Source organism: Actinia tenebrosa, unplaced genomic scaffold (assembly GCF_029948245.1).
Source record: "Actinia tenebrosa isolate PJP-AT-01 unplaced genomic scaffold, QUT_ActTen_1.0 PGA_scaffold0__85_contigs__length_37466705, whole genome shotgun sequence".
NCBI lineage: Eukaryota > Metazoa > Cnidaria > Anthozoa > Actiniaria > Actiniidae > Actinia > Actinia tenebrosa.
Genome location: NW_028292569.1, coordinates 16,261,450 through 16,278,707, shown reverse-complemented (window position 1 = coordinate 16,278,707; position 17,258 = coordinate 16,261,450). Strand labels below are relative to the sequence as shown.

The window sequence follows — 17,258 nt, the reverse complement described above, 5'->3', positions numbered from 1 at the left end:
AAACGCTAAAAAATCGATATACATTGATAGGAATTTCAATTTAAAAAATTATTTAATTTGATTGCAATTTTGACAATTGATTATAATCAGACAAAGCTCTCGATGTCCACCAGTGACATTTGTACTTCTATTAGCTGGTTAAAGTTGTCAAGGGTTTAACTTGACATGCACAAAGCCACGCAACAAAAAATGTTGTCACTATTGATGGCTTCATAAAAAAATCAATAATCCTTCTGAAAAAGTTCGTACAATTGTCATGAATTTTTCCCCCCGAAAAGTATAGTCTTGGGAGTCTTTGTTTTAATGTTTTTTATTGGTGTTTATAAGTTACAGAAGATCAAAAAGCAACTACAATTCTATCGTCGATTAAGTACGAAAACAGATATTCTTTAACCCTAAAAAATATACCCTACGGCCCATCTTAAAATGAGAAAAAAATCGAGCAAACCAAACAAAAGCGAAGATAATCAATAAACAAAGCTCGGTGAAAATAAAACATTCCAAGGGCAGAATACGTCGCGATTTTATGCAATTTTTTTCCTTTTGCGTCGTTTTTTCGTCGTTTGTTTGATTTCTTGGCATCGTTGCGTGCGGAATTAAGATAAAACGTCAAGCTCAGGTCAAGATCAAGGACATTGTCAGTTCATCGTCTTTCAGCGTTAGTAATAATCTGTGATATTTTAATGCAAGGCAGAAGATTCTCGATATTATGGCTTTAGTTAATTAATTAAGCTGATGTTTTTAGTTTAGGTGTTGTTTTTTTTTGAAAAAAAAAAAAAGAAAAAGTTAAATGTGCGTTGATAAGAGTTTGTGCGTTGGCACGAGGAAAAATTCTGACACTACGAACAATAATTACCTTTAATGAGTTCATACTGTAAATATTTTTTTAAATAGTTTTGATTGGATACCTCTTTCGCACGTGACTGCATACTAAAGTGGTCGTTCTAGTTTCTCTAAAGCGACCATTTAGTTTACAAACGACCAAGCCCCAGTTCCGACCAGTTTTGAAATCGGTAACTATGGATGTATTTACATCAGCCTCCTTAACTCATTTCTACCTCGCCCTCTTTACCGCCCCATCCCTACCCCCACCCCTGTTGTTTTGTTTTAGCGATCAATGGCAGTCGGGCCTCATATAGTCCCTCGAGGTTGTACATATTCGAGCATCAGTGGCTCCTAAAGGGACAAAGCTTACACTGAGTGATTGTATTATTATTATACTAATTTATGGCCGGACAGTCTTTGAATTATTCGAGTCAGGCTGATGCGGTCCGACTGAGTTACACCACTACAACAGCATGGTGTCAGTACGTAGGTAAATACAAGGTGTGGCACTCAATATTTTCGAGACCACGCCTACCGTGAACTATTCTTTCTGGAAAAATCAAACCGTAAAAAATGTAACGCTTTGTAGCTATTTTTTGTTGTCATTGTTGCTGCTGCTGTTGTTGTTGTTGTGCTACTGCCAGCGCTGTTGTTGCTGTTGTGTTCAGCTCACTACCGATGTACTACCGATGTTTTTTTCCTCCTCGTAATCAAAATTATATTAAATTTGAGGGCCATAAGTTAGATACATGTAAGCCCAAGGGCGGATCCAGCCAAAATTTAGGGGGGGCTAATTGAATTTAATTCTTCAGTTTTTTTTTCTGCTGAAGGGGGATTCAACCCCCCTTTGCACCCCCCTGGATCCGCCCTTGAATCCTCGTAAAATAAAGATTTAAAAAAAAAAAAAAAAAAAAAAAAATGAAAATGATGCTGCTATTGCTGTCGCTCATTTCGCAGAAATCATCACACATGCCAACCATGGAAACCTCAAACAAGCCAGCATTTCCTGGGTTTGGGGCGGACTATTGACTTAAATCATGCAAAGGTCATAACTAACGTGATTATACTTACACTAACAAGAAATTACAAGCAACTATCACGAAATGACAGCAGAATTATGTTAGCACCCCAGTCGTAATGTCATACACTTGACCGGGGTTTTTTCCACGACCTTTCTTGCGCATCTACGAACCGTAGTATAAAACTTTTCTTTAAATGATTTAATTATGAATAGTACATTATCCCTCCTGCTTACTCATTAGCATTAATTAAGGTATGGAGAGTCACCCCTGACGAAGCAAGCTCGTGAGGATAAGCCAATGAGTAAACAAGAAGGGTGGGCGGGGGGAGCGACTGCTTCTCTGAGCCGGTTCACGCCGAGTGACACATATGCATAATTAATGATGCCTTAAAATAATACCAATTACGTCATCAGGAAGTCTAATGAATATTCATAGGGTTAGAATAGGAACTATTACAGTTGTTTTCCTAATTGAAACTTTTCTATGTTTTTTAGAATAAACAATCCTTGAGAACTGGGATACTCGGAGAATTATCGTCATTTCGCGATTCGCGCGACTCATTCCACCTGGCCCCTATGGACTAACTACTGTATCATAGCACAAAAATCACGAAATTTAGATATGTATCATCTTATGATAAAACTCGAGCTTGGAAACGTTGATTCCAAGGTGTGAAACAAGGTGCCTTTCCGCTTCCGTCTCTATTCTCACGCGAGGCGGACGAACCCAAATACAACTGATCCTGAAGTGCAAAATCGCTCCGTTAGTGAAGGAATCGGGAATTTCAGAATCTGCGATGCTTTGGTCTGCATGTGTTAGTAGTCCAAGTCAGTCCTCTTTCGTCTAAGGCTATGCAAGCTTTAAACATTTGGCTCTTGCTAAGGGGAGGGTTTCAAGACATGGGATGGAGAAGCTCCGGAATTTATCCTGAATGCAAGAGCCGATTTCCAGTGAACGTAAGATAAAGAGGCAGACATGTGCTTCTGTCAAATCCTGCAACAAAATATCATAAGAACATTACAGTGCGACTGTATTTCAACCAAGCCATAATGGAAAAAATTTACTAACCTTTACAAGGATGAGTCATGTCGAGCCCTGAAACAACCTTCGGGCTGATTTGAGTCAAGGGATGGCACTTGATACTGCACTGCAGTGATCCATTATTCCTCAGTTGGGTTTCCATTGTGTGAAAAACATACGGTCTTGATGGCAGACCGGAATACTATTCGTTTTATGCTTTTAACTAGGGGGCCGGCTGTTTAAATATGACGTCCTTATCCGGACTTAAGCCAGGAAAATACATGATGTTAGCGACCCCTTAGTACAGTTAGCGATGAGTGGCACTTGTTACGGCTTTGTACGAAATTTATAAATATCTACGTACCACGAGATAGGGGTAACTCCTAAAAGAGTACTATTTCAGATGTTTCGGCGTTTTTCTGCTCCATAGGTATGGTCTATAGACTTGTAGTGTAGCGTATGCTTAAAAAAAATTGGAGAAATTTATGTAAAATCGCGAATGCGCAAAGAATTCAACCTAAAAGTAGAACATCATTACAGGAAAGGTTTCTTTAATCACGGAACACAAGGTCGTAGCCCAATGATCTGCCCGGAAATCAGGGGAAACTGCCCTGTAGCAGTTTACAAGCTCACTCTGTGGAGTTACTGATTGGAGATTCACATGCCTCAGCAATACAGTAGGTGCAAATATGTGACTCAAAATCTCTTGAGATATGAATAACAATGCCGAAACAACCGCCATGTTGGTGGATCTAACAAGAGAAGCTAATGAGGAATGCTTTGTTATCGTCAACCAAGATGGCGGCTCTGACGTAACTTGCGCATGCTCTATAGGTAGTTGTGACAGAAGAGGCGAGCGAATCAATGAGGAAATCTAGTCGGTGTAAGGAGGGGATAAACGACGTCCTATACGATTTTCAACTAGTTTGTTTTCTAGAACCCCTCCCTCGAAAACTGAATTCCTGGACTTCACAACTTTGAGGCTGGTTTTTGCAAGCCTACAAACCGCGCACAACTCAAAGCATTAGCGCAAAGAAGGAAAATTGTGCGTGTATTTCCTTGCATTCTACACTTTCGATTCCTTGTATTTCATCAGAAATTAATCAGTGGCAACTATTTCTGTTTACACTTTGCGCTTGTGAATGCGTCACTATCGGATAAGAACTGGTTTTGAAACGTAATTAATACAAAGAACAGAGGCGGATCCAGGTATCAAAGAAAGGGTGGGGTGGAAAACTTCGTCGTGAGATAAAACCTTCAAGATTGTGAGCAAATGCAATTCTTGCCAAGCTTAACAAAAATACATCACTTCAAAGAGGGGCTGCAGCCCCGTCGGCCCACCCCTAAATCCGCCCCTGAAGAATGGTAAAAGTCCCTCCAGTTTATCAGTAATTCATCAATGGAAACTTTTTTTTTTCACAAGCGTTTTACTTCTGATTTGCGCTTGTGAATGAGTCACTATCGGATAAGAACTGGTATTGAAACAAAATGAATGCAGAGAATGGTAAAATAACACAGGAATCAGGAAACTGCAATCTCACGGATGCCGTGACAAGCCTTGCTTACCAACATAATTCGAAGTTAAGTGGATAAATGAACACCAACAGAGTAATCAAAGTGTATGATATCCTCATATGTACATATATATTGCACGGAATTACTTGACTGGTTAAGATTAACCTTTGGCCTCTGACCTCGCGATGTGGCTTCAGATTATCATATTTAAAGTATTAAAAACAAGAACGTTTAAAAAATCCATGCGGTATTGATAAACAAAGCAAGTGAAACTTTGCAGCCAGATAATGGTAATTTTAAACTAAGGGACGGAGAAGGGGTTTGGGGGTAGGGGGTGCGTAAATCCCCCAAAACAACAATATAGAGCAAGCACACACACACAAAAAAACACAAAAAAATTGCGCGCAGGGGTTATTACAAAAAAATATTTATCGTGCAACATAAATTTTTGCATTACGTAACTCATTCGTAAGCAAAGAGCCGTACGTGAAGGCATTTTGAGCAATTTTGGGCAGTTTGCCTAAAGAACTTTAGCTACTACGTTTCGGTTGTCAAAAAGCTTTATAGAACGGAAACTTCTGAAATTCTTAAACTTTTTTAATACTCCAAATGGTTTGTCTTACAATGCCTTATCAGGAAAGTTTTTTTGGGTAATTTTCATTTTGGCATTGCTTATCGTCTCTCACGCGTGCAAACGGAAGTAGAATCGGAACCGGAAACGGAAACGCAATCTCGCAAGTCGAATCAGTCTGATAACAGATAGGAGAAGAGGATGGAAAGCGAGATCATGTTATGATGAAGTTGAGGTTATGATTTTGGCCTCAATGGGAGAAGTCATAAGATGAAATTAGATAACTATGTTGAGGCAAATATAGTAAAAAATTCAAAAATATATTATAGTAGTAATTTGTGTGCATGTGTGCGCACGTCTGTGAAGTGCAGTATATACTGGACTCAGTTGGGACAATAGATATACACCTAATTGAAAAAACGTAGTGGAGTTCTAGAAGGTCATATCATCGAAGCTAAGACCGAAAAGGATTTTGGGTACTCCGAAATGTGTATTATATTTGCATATAGACATGTAAAAATGCACAGTAGAGCAAAGTCGGTCAACCTAGATTAACAACATGCCAAAGGCATGATGCATAAAATGTGCACAGGAAGGGAAATCTGCAATACGCATGAAATTAGCATAATTGTTTGTCTTCCCAGGCTCCCCTTCGGTCTTAGCTTTGATGATATAACCTTTTTTTTGAACCCGACAACGTTTTTTCAATTAGGTGTATAATAGTTTGTCCTTATGTTGTGTTTATATAATAGTTTGTCTTTACGCCAAAAACTCCTATTCCCTGTACCTATAATAATATAACTATTATATTATCATTATACTATTATAATATTATTATTATAATATTATGATATTGTTTTTATAATATTATAATCTTATTGATAAGAAAAATAAAATGATAATAGTGATATCAGTTTGATAACTATAAAGCCCAATACCATATTAATATCATTAATATGATATTTGACTGATAATACAAAAAATAATAAAAATAAATGGCTTCAGGGTTACAGTACTTACACAATTATTGTATATCTCAGTCTAGATCTCTATAGTGTAAACTGCATGCTGTAATTCAAAAGAGCGACAGTAATTTTTATGAGTAAACTATTAACCAAAAGTGCTCTTTGAAATGACCTATAAATATAATATATATGTACATTTAATACCAATTTGTATTTCACTCTGGATGTACATACCTATTTTTAAAAAAGCTAGGTTATCTGGGCCAATAATTTGCAAAAGTGATAGGCAATAATAGGTGATTAGTTCCTTTCCATAGTTTCAAAAATTATCCATACCCCCCACAGAGGAATTTTTTAAGGACTCTCCCCCCCTTTTCCCCCAGGAATTCCAATTTTATTTCATGCAAACCCTGTTATTTTGTTTTTTTTCCTGACTTCCTGACTCCCCTACCCCTTGGAAATGTCAAATTCCTCTGCGTGTGTTTGTGTACAGGGGTTGGGGAGGGGGGGATGGGGGAAGGGGGTATTTCTAGAACTACACAATTTCCTTTCCTTGGAATCACCTATAACATACTGCTCTATCTTTGGCAACCTTATAGGTGTACGTATATAAAAGAACTGGTATTGTGGAACCAGGTAGCCTATTGAGGATCAATTGAATCCACCCCTTCCCTCAAGTATTTTGCACTGGGAACTACAAGACAAAGCAGATATGTCATGTCGGCATGTAAGCCCCTGCTATATTTCTCAACCCTAACTGTGGGGTCTATGTTCAGAAATAGGAATAAAGTGCAGAAAGTTAACTATGGTCTGAGTTAAACCACTCTATTAAAACTAAATAGTGTTAAATAGTGCAAAATATTTTGTTTTCTATTTTATGGCTATAGTACTAAATTAGCAATGGTTACCTAAATAGAGTGGTTTTCATAATCCCATGAAACAAAGTGTACTATCCGTATTAGAGTGTAATAGTCGGATAAACACAACAGAACTCAAAAGAATTAGAATGTAAATAGTAATAAATAAGTTTTATGAAAACCACTCTATTTTTTAAGAGTCCATGCAATTATTACCTTGTATTTAAACTAGTAACCTTCAATCTTTCTTTGAATATTACTGTGTGTGTTCTCTTGTGTTTTCCCTAAAAAAAGGAGCACCTTAAAATATTTTTAAATGCATCCAAGTATATGCATCTATAAATTTCAAATATTTTCAAAGATGTGCTTCAAGCATATTTTTTGATATACATCAACTCATACTACGCTATAATATACCACCAGAGCTTAAAAACCATACCTTTGAATGTATAAACCCAGCTTGTTTTTTACAGTTTCATAAAAAGTAACTAAACTTCTCCAATATTGAAAGAAATGATGGAAAATTTTTTAAAAATTTCTTTGTAAAAGTTTTCAATTTTGGCGCCAAAAGCACCATAGGGGGTCCACACTGAAGCATCCTGGGATAACACGAACTGCGCATGTCAAGTACAAATCATACCAACATGGCGGACTGGGGTACGTGTTCTAAGTACTTCACTTTAATGACGGTTTTCTTTACCTTCTAGCTTTGCGATTGCTTTAATTTGTACTTTAATTCTTTAAACAGAGGATGAAGATTTCGAACCCACGGGTTTGGACGACAAAAAAATAACAGATAAGTGGGAAGGCGAAGATGAAGATGACAATGATGTAAAGGTGTGAGCGTTTTCATTTCCTCACAGTACTTCACTATGGCTTCGTTTTATCTGAGTTCCTTCGCTACTCTTCTCTTTTAACACTAACAATAAATGTCTTATGTCCTAAAGGAAAACTGGGACGATGATGAGGACGAGGAAGGGAAGAAAAAGGAAGAAACGAACGAAAGTAAGTTATTTTGTAAGACTTCCTTTTTAAACATGTGAGTGAAAATTATATTTAATATGAAATAGTCACGTGGCGAAATCAAGTAAAATGTTATTAGAAATCAGGAAAAAATTTACTATAATTTGAGACTGAATTTTTAATAACTTGTAATGATAATAGACCGAAAAATGGGTAGAAAACTACATAATGATTTTCAAAAAGGCAGTCAAGATAAAAATATATATTTTTTGATTTATTTTTATCATGTCAATTTTGAACTTTACATAATTCATAATTACATACTCCAGACATCGAGGTTTGTGGCTTCCATCAGTCAAGACAAAATTATTTCAATCATATAAAATTAAATTAAAGGAAGTGTAAAATCCAGAACCTTCGTAAAAAACTTCAAATATTATCAATCTGGGCTGATCTGGGTCAGGGTCAGGGTATGTAAAGTCGGAGAACCTGGAGAAAAAACCTTGAATCAAGCAACAAACCCAACTAACTCTACTCACATGTGATGCTGTGTCCAGGAATCGAACCTGAGACCTCAGAGTTGAGAGGTGAGTGCACTTTTGTTACGCTAACCTTGTTTCCCAGATGTCTGGCTTTGTTTGAGTTGCAGCACCAATAATTGTAAACTCTGGGTTGTTTATATGTTAAGTAAAGCATTCGATCGGGAGATAATAATTATTGATGGCATGTACAAAGTTTTGTGGAATAGGTAGTAATTGAATTTTTGAATTTCCTGTTTTGTTGCAGGCAAAACAGAACTACCGATTAAAAAGAAAAAACGGCCTTTAAAAGAGGTTTTAAAAGAAAAAGAAGAAAAGAAAAAGGAAGAAGCCAGATTGAAAGCTCAATTGCTGAAAGATATGGAGGTATTTTTTTCCTAACTTAAGACACTTTTTAAATTATTAAACATATTTTTATGGCTGGCCTGATCTAAGTCAGGGCATGGTTAACTCACAGATCAATCCCTGAAACAACCTCTGGGCTGATCTAAGTCAGGGCATGGTTAACTCACAGATTGAACCCTGAAACAACCTCTGATCTGATCTAAGTCAGGGCATGGCTAACTCACAGATTGAACCCTGAGAAAACCTTTGGGCTGATCTAAGTCAGGGCATATGTCGTAATGGTGGATGGACGTGTTTAACACGTTCCTCCTAAAAAACGACGCTAAGTGGCCATTATGGCATCTTTGGAAGAGATAAAGGAGTTACTGAAGATTGAACTATCGCCAATTCATTCTACATTAGAAAACTTGAAGGAAACCTTCGATGAAATGAACAAAACTGTTAAATTTCTATCGGCAAAATACGATGAGTTACTTACTCAAGTCAAATCTGTGAACGAGAAAATCTCTACTCACAGTTCGAGTATCAAGTATATGAGGCTTCAAATGGAAAATGTCGAAAAATCTGCCTCAGAAGCAAAGAATCAAATAGAAGAGCTAGCCCAGTACCTAAGAAGGGATTGCCTAGAAATATCTGGGATTGAAGCAACGAGGGATTGTACTGCTGGAGCCATTGCCAGATCGGCTGGTAAAGCCATTGGTGTGCCTATCACACAAGAAGATATTTCTATCGCACATCCTTTACCTTCCTATAACAAAGATGCGCCGCCAAAAATCATCGTCAAATTCACTCGAAGAGATGTTAGGAATAATTTCTATTCGAAGCGCAAGAACCTTGCAAACAAGAAGATCAAAGATCTACCAGATCTTCAATTAACTTCTGACCATCGTGTATTCATATCCGAATCTTTAACCCCGTACAAGAAAAAGCTTTTTGGCGATGTGAATAAGCTGAAAAAACGTTGGCACTGGAAATTTATCTGGACCTGGAATGGAAGAATATTTCTAAAGCAAGCAGAGGGAACTCCAACGTACAGTTTTGACACCGAAGAAGACTTTGAAAACTTTGAATCACGATATGAATAGAAATATACAGTTGCTATCCTTCAAGCTTGAACGCCGATGGGCACCGTACATATGCTGTGAACTTTTATTAAAATTCCAATATCGAGTCAAGTAAGAGTATAAGGTACTATAACTGTTAATATTCTTTCTTTATTATGTGCTTAAAGGTTTATATAACAGGTTTAATTTAATTTAAGATCACTTAATGCCAACGGCGGATAACTTTCTTTCTGAATTGCCTTTCTACGGTTTAGGCTTAGAAGAGTTTCTTAAAGCAACTGGGGCATGGATTTATCATTCCTCTGCCACTTTGCTAGACTCAAAAGATCTTTTCCAAGATGTAATTGAAAGCCCAGATAAAGATCCAGGATTTCAGGATTATGGGAGTAATATCGAATCTAAATATTATACCATTAAACAAATGGGAAATTTTTTCACTGAGACCAGCAGGAAGAATGGATTCTCCATGATACATTGCAATATACGCAGTCTATCTAAAAATATATCTATGCTGCATGATATTCTTTCTATAACAAAAGAGGTTCCAGATGTTATAGCTATTTCTGAAACGAAACTCAACGAAAATAGTCGGCTAAATATTAGCATACCAGGATACGAATTCTTGAATACAAATTCCAAAACTTCGGCTGGAGGTGTTGGCCTTTATTTGTCTAATCAATTGGAATTTGTCCGAAGAAAAGACCTTGAATTATCAACAATTGACGTCGAGTCATGCTGGATTGAAATTATGCGTAAGAAAGAAAAAAACATTATGATTGGTTGTATCTATAGGCATCCCTCTGGTGACCGTGAGCTTTTTAGTGAAACTATGAAGGACCAATTGGAAAAATTTAACAATAAGGGGTATGAGGTATTTATTTTAGGAGATATAAATATCAACTTCTTGAAATATAATGTCGATAATCGAACATCCGAGTTTCTTGATATGTTGTTGAACCTTGGATTTTTTCCTCTTATTACTAAAGCAACAAGAATCACGGATCATACCTCAACTTTAATAGATCACATTTATACGAATGTACCTCATAAAATATTGAAAGCAGGAATTTGTTTAGCTGATATTACCGATCACCTTCTGGTATTTTGTACAGTATCAAACAGGCTCCCTGTGACAGGCGAAAATAAGTATTATAGAGATTATTCGAACTTTGATAATGATGCTTTCTTGAAAGACATAAAAAATGTTGACTTTAAAAGCCTTATTACAAATGATGTTAACGAAAGTATGAATAGACTTGTTGAAACGCTTCAGAAGATATCTGATTGTCACGCTCCAATACGGAAGGTAACTAAGCAAAAAAGAAGACAATTGAAAAGACCATGGATTACCGCTGCTGTACTTAACTCAATTAAGAAAAAACAAAAGCTCTTTAAAACACATTTCTTAAGTAATGACCCGGAAAAAATTAAGTATTATAAAACGTATAACAATAGATTAAATAAAATCAAAGAAGCTGCTAAAACAAACTACTTTAGAGCACAGTTTGATTTAAACAAAGAAAACTTAAAAACTACATGGAAGCTCATTGGTATGATTATCGAAAGGAAAAAAGCATCGTCAGTAACAAGTATCGAAAAGATCATTCATAACAATAAATGTCATACTGATAAAGCTAGCATTTGTCATCAGTTAAATTCATTTTTTATAAATGTTGGCCAAGATCTTGCTGGGAAAATACCGGAGGTTGATGTCAATCCAAGCCAATACATAAAAACATCGAATCCAAGTAGCTTCATGTTTCGTGGGATACTTTCAAAGAGGTACACGATGAAATTCTAAACCTGAAATTGAACAAATCATGCATTGGTGTTCTGCAAAAGTGCATAAGAATATCGAGCAACCACCTTAGTGAAGCATTAACAATAATATTTAATCAATCCCTGCTTCAAGGTATTGTTCCTGATGTTCTTAAAATTTCTAAGGTAACACCTGTCGCCAAAGGAGGAGATGCCATGGATCCAGCTAATTATCACCCAATTTCAACTTTATCAGCTTTTACTCAAATTTTCGAAAAGCTCGTCTACAAACAGTTGATCAATTACATTGAAAAACATAATTTTTTATTCGAGTTTCAGTTTGGATTTCGAAAAGGCCACTCAACTTCACTAGCCATTACTGAAATAGCGGACAACCTAAGGAAAGCAATAGACAATAAAATGTATACTTGTGGTGCATTTTTAGATTTTTCAAAGGCCTTTGATACTGTTAATCACAAAATTCTAGTAGAAAAGTTAGAACTATATGGAGTCAGAGGTATTGCGCTAAATTGGTTTACCAGTTATTTAACAAATAGGCAACAATATGTTGCTTTTGGTAACAACGTATCCTCAAAACAAACGATGAATTGTGGAATTCCTCAGGGTAGCTCTCTTGGACCTCTCTTGTTTTTATTATATATTAATGATTTGCCAAACTGCTCTGATACTCTGAAATTTAGAATATTTGCTGATGACACGAATGTCTTTGCCTCGCACTATGACTTAAGGGAACTTGAAAAACTAATGAACTCTGAGCTCCAAAAAGTTAAGACATGGTGTGACGCAAATAAACTATCAATTAATTATACAAAAACAAATTTCATGATCGTGAAATCAAGTAAAAAGAAAGACGCGGTAATTGATCTGAAATTTCAAAACAGAGATGGTTCAAGCAATTCTTTACAAAGAAAAGACCACATAAAATATTTAGGAGTCATAATTGATGACTGCATATCATGGAGATACCATATTTCTTATGTCTGCTCAAAAATTTCACGAAATATTGGAGTGATATCAAAATTACGGCATTATCTCTCCATTCATCAACTGAAACAAATTTATTACAACCTTGTTTATCCCTACATATCATATGCAATATTGGCCTGGGGAAGCGCTTATAAAACGCACATTAAGAAAGTGCAAGTCAAACAGAATATAGTTGTAAGAATAATGTTCTTTGCTGTATCTTTTGGCGAAAACACCGAAAGCGCTCTTCCCTTGCTAAATCTCTTGGAGCTTCTCACAGTAAATAATATTTATCGTCTTCATGCTTTAAAATTTACTCATTTATGGCACAAAGGTAAGCTCCCAGAGACACTTTCCTCTTTTTTCAAATATGCAAAAGATATCCATCCTTACAATACCAGGTACGCAGCAAAGCAAAATTTGCATAAATCACAAGTGCGTACCAATATAGGCAAGCAAATGACGGCTAATATGGTGATTGAACTCTGGGAACAAATTCCTAGCCACTTAAAAAATGTTAATGTATTTTCGTTTGCGAAAAAATTAAAAAGTTATTTACTTGCCAACCAATTACAGATAAAAATTTAGTTCTTCCTTAGATTTTCCTTTTTCTAAATATTCTATTTCTTTCTTCATATATGTTAATATATACCATACATGTCATTACTCTAATTGTGGATTAACAGTTTTATTGTTCAGTTAAATTGTAATTATTTTTTATGTACTTGGTTCTTCTTCAGTTTACTCCAATGTTAAATTTTAAATTGCTGGGGTCTAACTCGAAAACCTTATGGTTAATTTAGACCCCAGGCTCTGAATTATGTTCTTTTGACAATTATCTATTCTTTATTTTCATAGTTGTTTTCTATAGTTGTTTTTCACATTTCATGTAAATTTTCTTGTATGAGCAAATAAAATTGTATTGTATTGTATTGTATTGTATTGCATGGTTAACTCACAGATAGAACCCTGAAACAACTTCTGGTCTGATCTAAGTCAGGGCATGGTTTACTCACAGATGAAATTGGAATTTAGCTTGTTAGGTTTTGAAGAGGGAGGAAAACTGGAGTTAATTGGGAAAAACCCAACCTCCAATCAAAGGAGAGAACCAAGGAGAAAACAATTGTATTCTCCTGTGATACTTTGCTGAGTCTAGGAATTGGAACAAATCAGATCCTTCATTGCATTTACATAGCAAATAACATCTAAATCAGATTTATGTATTATATGTAAATGCAATAAAGGATGGCTGTAATTTTAAAAGTGATTTCATTGTGATTTTTATTTTAGGAAGCTAAACCTATGACACCAGAGGAACAAATTGCTGAAAAATTACGGCAACAGAAGTGAGTTACAAGCTGTTATTCTATACTAACAAAACACTATTTTCGATTTATGATGATGGTGGGGATTTTGATGATGATAATGAGTATGGTGATGTTGATGATGTTGGTGGTGATGCTGCTGCTGCTGCTGCCGATGATGATGATATTTGCTACTGCTTCTGGTGTTGAATGTAATTATTATGACAATGATGATGGTCATAGTGGTGATTGATTCTGATGATGGTTTCCATTTGTTTATTTTCTCTCAGATTACAAGAGGAGTCAGATTTGTTATTAGCAGTGGATACATTTGGTAAGGATTTGTTTAAAAAAACAGTGATAATGGTTTGAGAAGCCTTTTAAATTTGAGAACCAGTGTTGTATCCTCCATCATGGGAAGCACAGGTGGCCTGCGCTGCTAATGCGCCGCCTCTCACCAATGTGACCCGAGTTCGAGCCCCGCCGTGCTCGGTTTCGTATGTGAGTAGAGTTGTTTGTTGGTTCTCTCCTGTGCTTTGAGGGTTTTTCTCCGGGTTCTCCGGTTTTCCTCCCTCCACAAAAATCAACTTCTAAAATTCCAATTCGATCTTGGGCTTTCACCTAGCATGGATCTGTGGTTCCATTTGTGATTGTCCCACTCTGTGATTACAGATAAAACTGGTAGATCTCCCTGAGTTTGGTTCAAACATTTGGCTATTCCTGATGCTTTCAACTCCCTTCTCACTGTTTGAACATCAGCTGAAACATACTTTTAAAATGTATTTTTGTCACTCTGTACAGATCTATATATAAAGTGTATGCTACATCGGGTGTATAAGCCTCAGTTGGGTTCTCTCGGACTCAAACCACTGCTCTCTCATTTGCTAGACGAGTTCTCAACCGCTCGGCCACTGAGGCTTTATGGGAGAAGGTCGTGTTAGATCTATGTTTTAAATCAAATCCGTGCGTGATTTAATCTGCTTATACACTCGATGTAGCATACACTTTACATATACTTTAAAGTGTTTGAACTAATTCTTGTGACACAGCTCATTTTTCTCTCTTTCTCTGACTTTGCCATCCAGGAACGACTAAGGATGAAATATCAACAACAAATAATTTAGATTCAATGAACCCAAAGACACTAGAAGAATTTACAGAATATAGTAAAATGCTAGTAGACAAGTTGTCTAAGATGGAGGTAATATACAACATGTAATAACTAAGCTCATACCAAAGTACTTAGTACCCAGAATGTTCTATTTTTTGTCGGTTTATACTCATCCATCTTATGATTTTTTTCTTTTTCAGTCTAGTGCTTTATATGTTCAGTTTCTGGATGATATGCTTAGAGATCTATGTGCAAGTTGTGAGTACTATTAACTTAAAACGTACCTTTATAATCCTTTCGTATCCTCCCTTTCTACAGGATTCTCTTCATATTATTTTCTTATGGGAATTGTAAGATATAGGGATAATTAGGCCAACAATCAAGGAAGTTTAAGTACATTTTCACAGGTTCATTTTCTGCCAAGCAGATATTGATTGGTTTAAAACCAAAGCAACTTGATTCAAGTTATATTTTATATTTCTATTACAGCAAATAGAAATGCTTAAATCCCCTATTTGTTTTTACAGTGGACGCAGATGATATTAAAAAATTAGCTACTACCTTGAATTTGCTGCATTCTGAAAAAGTAAAAGCACAAAAGGTGAGTGTCATGAACTTGGAAAAGTTTTTAATTCCATTTTGTGTGTGCTGAAAGTACCCACCCAGGGGAAAAAGACCCTATTGTTGTGCCTCCTGTCATGGCTGCCTTCACATGATGGTGCAAAGCCTCTATATCTAAAACTCCATTGTGCTTTCAAACAGGGCAAGACGAAAGGAAAAGGAAAAGCCAAGAAAGTAAATCTAGTTGGAGCAACCAAAGGCGGAAAAAAAGATGATATGGATTATGGCCTTGATCTTGGAAATGAATTTGACGATTTTATTTAGATTTAAAGAAATTGTGCAGATTTCTCAAAAATTTTCAATGAACTTAACTGATAATGGAACATATCTAGACCACGCAATCATCCATATAGAGTTTTGGGATATTTAGCCTCCTTTGGGGTTCCTGTGTAGTTAATGAAATTTGAAAATGAATGAAGTGTTGTTCCTAGTCTCTCTCATCTTGTGGTACACAGGAACCCCAAATACTGATTATATGTATTCTTTAGAGATTCTACTATAGACCCCTTGCATTGATATCCTAGAAAGATTGTTCTGGGGGACAAGAATAGGCTGTCTTTTCTTATGCAAAATCCATTGTTTTGTCCCCCAGAACAATTCCTCTTTGGACTCAGTGCAAAGGGTCTATAGTTAAATATGTGCATATAATAACTTATTTAAAAATCAAAGTACAGGCTTGATATTTTTAGAGGTGTTTGTGCTGTACACTATATTCATAAACAATGGACCTTACTCATGCAGTAGTCATGTTGACCAAAACAATAAATTTCCCTCTGAATAGCCTCGATTTAAAGCATTTCATGAGGAGATTACAATGTATGCAGATTTAAACCAAACATTTTTATTCTCCTGGAAATAACCATGGCAACATGTGATAAAAAGTCCATTCAAAACAGAAATTAACTGGCTCATGAATCAAAACAAGGTATATACATCTTCCTTTAATTTTAATCTGCTACTCTTACAGCTAATATTTCTACAGACCATCGTAATAATATTTTAACACTAGGAAGCCAATAATCTGTTAGATTAGATTTTATAGAACTGTGTATGGCACTGGCATAGGACTTTTCTGAATAGACCTTTTTCAAGTTCCAAATTACCGCTGTGTTTCTTGATTACAGACTGATTTACTCAGGTTTAGCCTTGATATTGTGAAGAATATTCATGTGTTCCAGTCAAGGTCCGTCCAGTTTCAAAGTCTTTGTATTGTTGCAGTAAGTTGTGCTTTTTTTTTACTTTTCCGTTGGTATTTGCGAGTAATTAAACACTGATTCGAGGCTAAGCCTGAGTAAATGAGTCTGTAATCAAGAAACACAGCGGAAATTTGGAACTAGAAAAGGGTCTTGATTCAACAGTGTGCATTTTGGTCTAGGTTTGGGTACAAATATCACATACCCATGATGAATCAAGATGTTTGTACCCAAGCTACACCAGAATGCTCCATGGTTACTATCTCAATAAGGCCTGTGCTTTAGAATTTATTGCATCTTTTGGACCAGTAGTATTGCATGAGGCCACTGCTTATCCAATCAAAATACTTAGACACTATGCTGTTTAATTGTATGGCACTTGTGTCTGTCTGTCTGTCCATCACAGTTATGTTTAATCTACTTTAAGCCAGCTATTAGCTGTAATATCAACTTCTGGCCTAATAAAACAGAGATGCTAAAATATAGAACAAAATGTTTACCATTATTTATTTGATGAGAAGTTATCTAAAATCCACTATTTATCACCATACAACTGCAATAGAGGTTTTGCACTTGATGGCAGCCATGTTAGATGGCA

General features: G+C 36.0%; 2 protein-coding genes across 2 annotated transcripts; both read left to right on the top strand.

Moving 5' to 3' along the window:
* The first annotated feature begins 7,207 nt into the window (after positions 1-7,207).
* LOC116301515 (eukaryotic translation initiation factor 3 subunit J) lies at positions 7,208-17,153 on the top strand. The gene is made up of 10 exons (XM_031710590.2): positions 7,208-7,432; positions 7,524-7,612; positions 7,723-7,780; positions 8,525-8,643; positions 13,722-13,777; positions 14,026-14,069; positions 14,821-14,936; positions 15,047-15,104; positions 15,374-15,447; positions 15,609-17,153. The coding sequence occupies exons 1-10, from the start codon at positions 7,396-7,398 to the stop codon at positions 15,729-15,731; spliced, it is 774 nt and encodes a 257-aa protein (XP_031566450.1). The 5' UTR covers positions 7,208-7,395; the 3' UTR covers positions 15,732-17,153.
* LOC148913582 (uncharacterized) lies at positions 8,745-10,468 on the top strand. The gene has a single exon (XM_089033328.1). It carries the CDS (start codon positions 8,958-8,960, stop codon positions 9,705-9,707), a length of 750 nt encoding a protein of 249 aa, XP_088889454.1. The 5' UTR covers positions 8,745-8,957; the 3' UTR covers positions 9,708-10,468.
* Positions 17,154-17,258: the final 105 nt, after the last annotated feature.

Coding starts and splice junctions, on each gene's coding strand:
- LOC116301515 (XM_031710590.2), top strand. CDS start 7,396: ATGTCAAGTACAAATCATACCAACATGGCGGACTGGG. Junction 13,778..14,025: donor GAAAAATTACGGCAACAGAA/GTGAGTTACAAG, acceptor ATTTTCTCTCAG/ATTACAAGAGGAGTCAGATT. Junction 14,937..15,046: donor ACAAGTTGTCTAAGATGGAG/GTAATATACAAC, acceptor TTTCTTTTTCAG/TCTAGTGCTTTATATGTTCA.
- LOC148913582 (XM_089033328.1), top strand. CDS start 8,958: ATGGCATCTTTGGAAGAGATAAAGGAGTTACTGAAGATTGAACTATCG.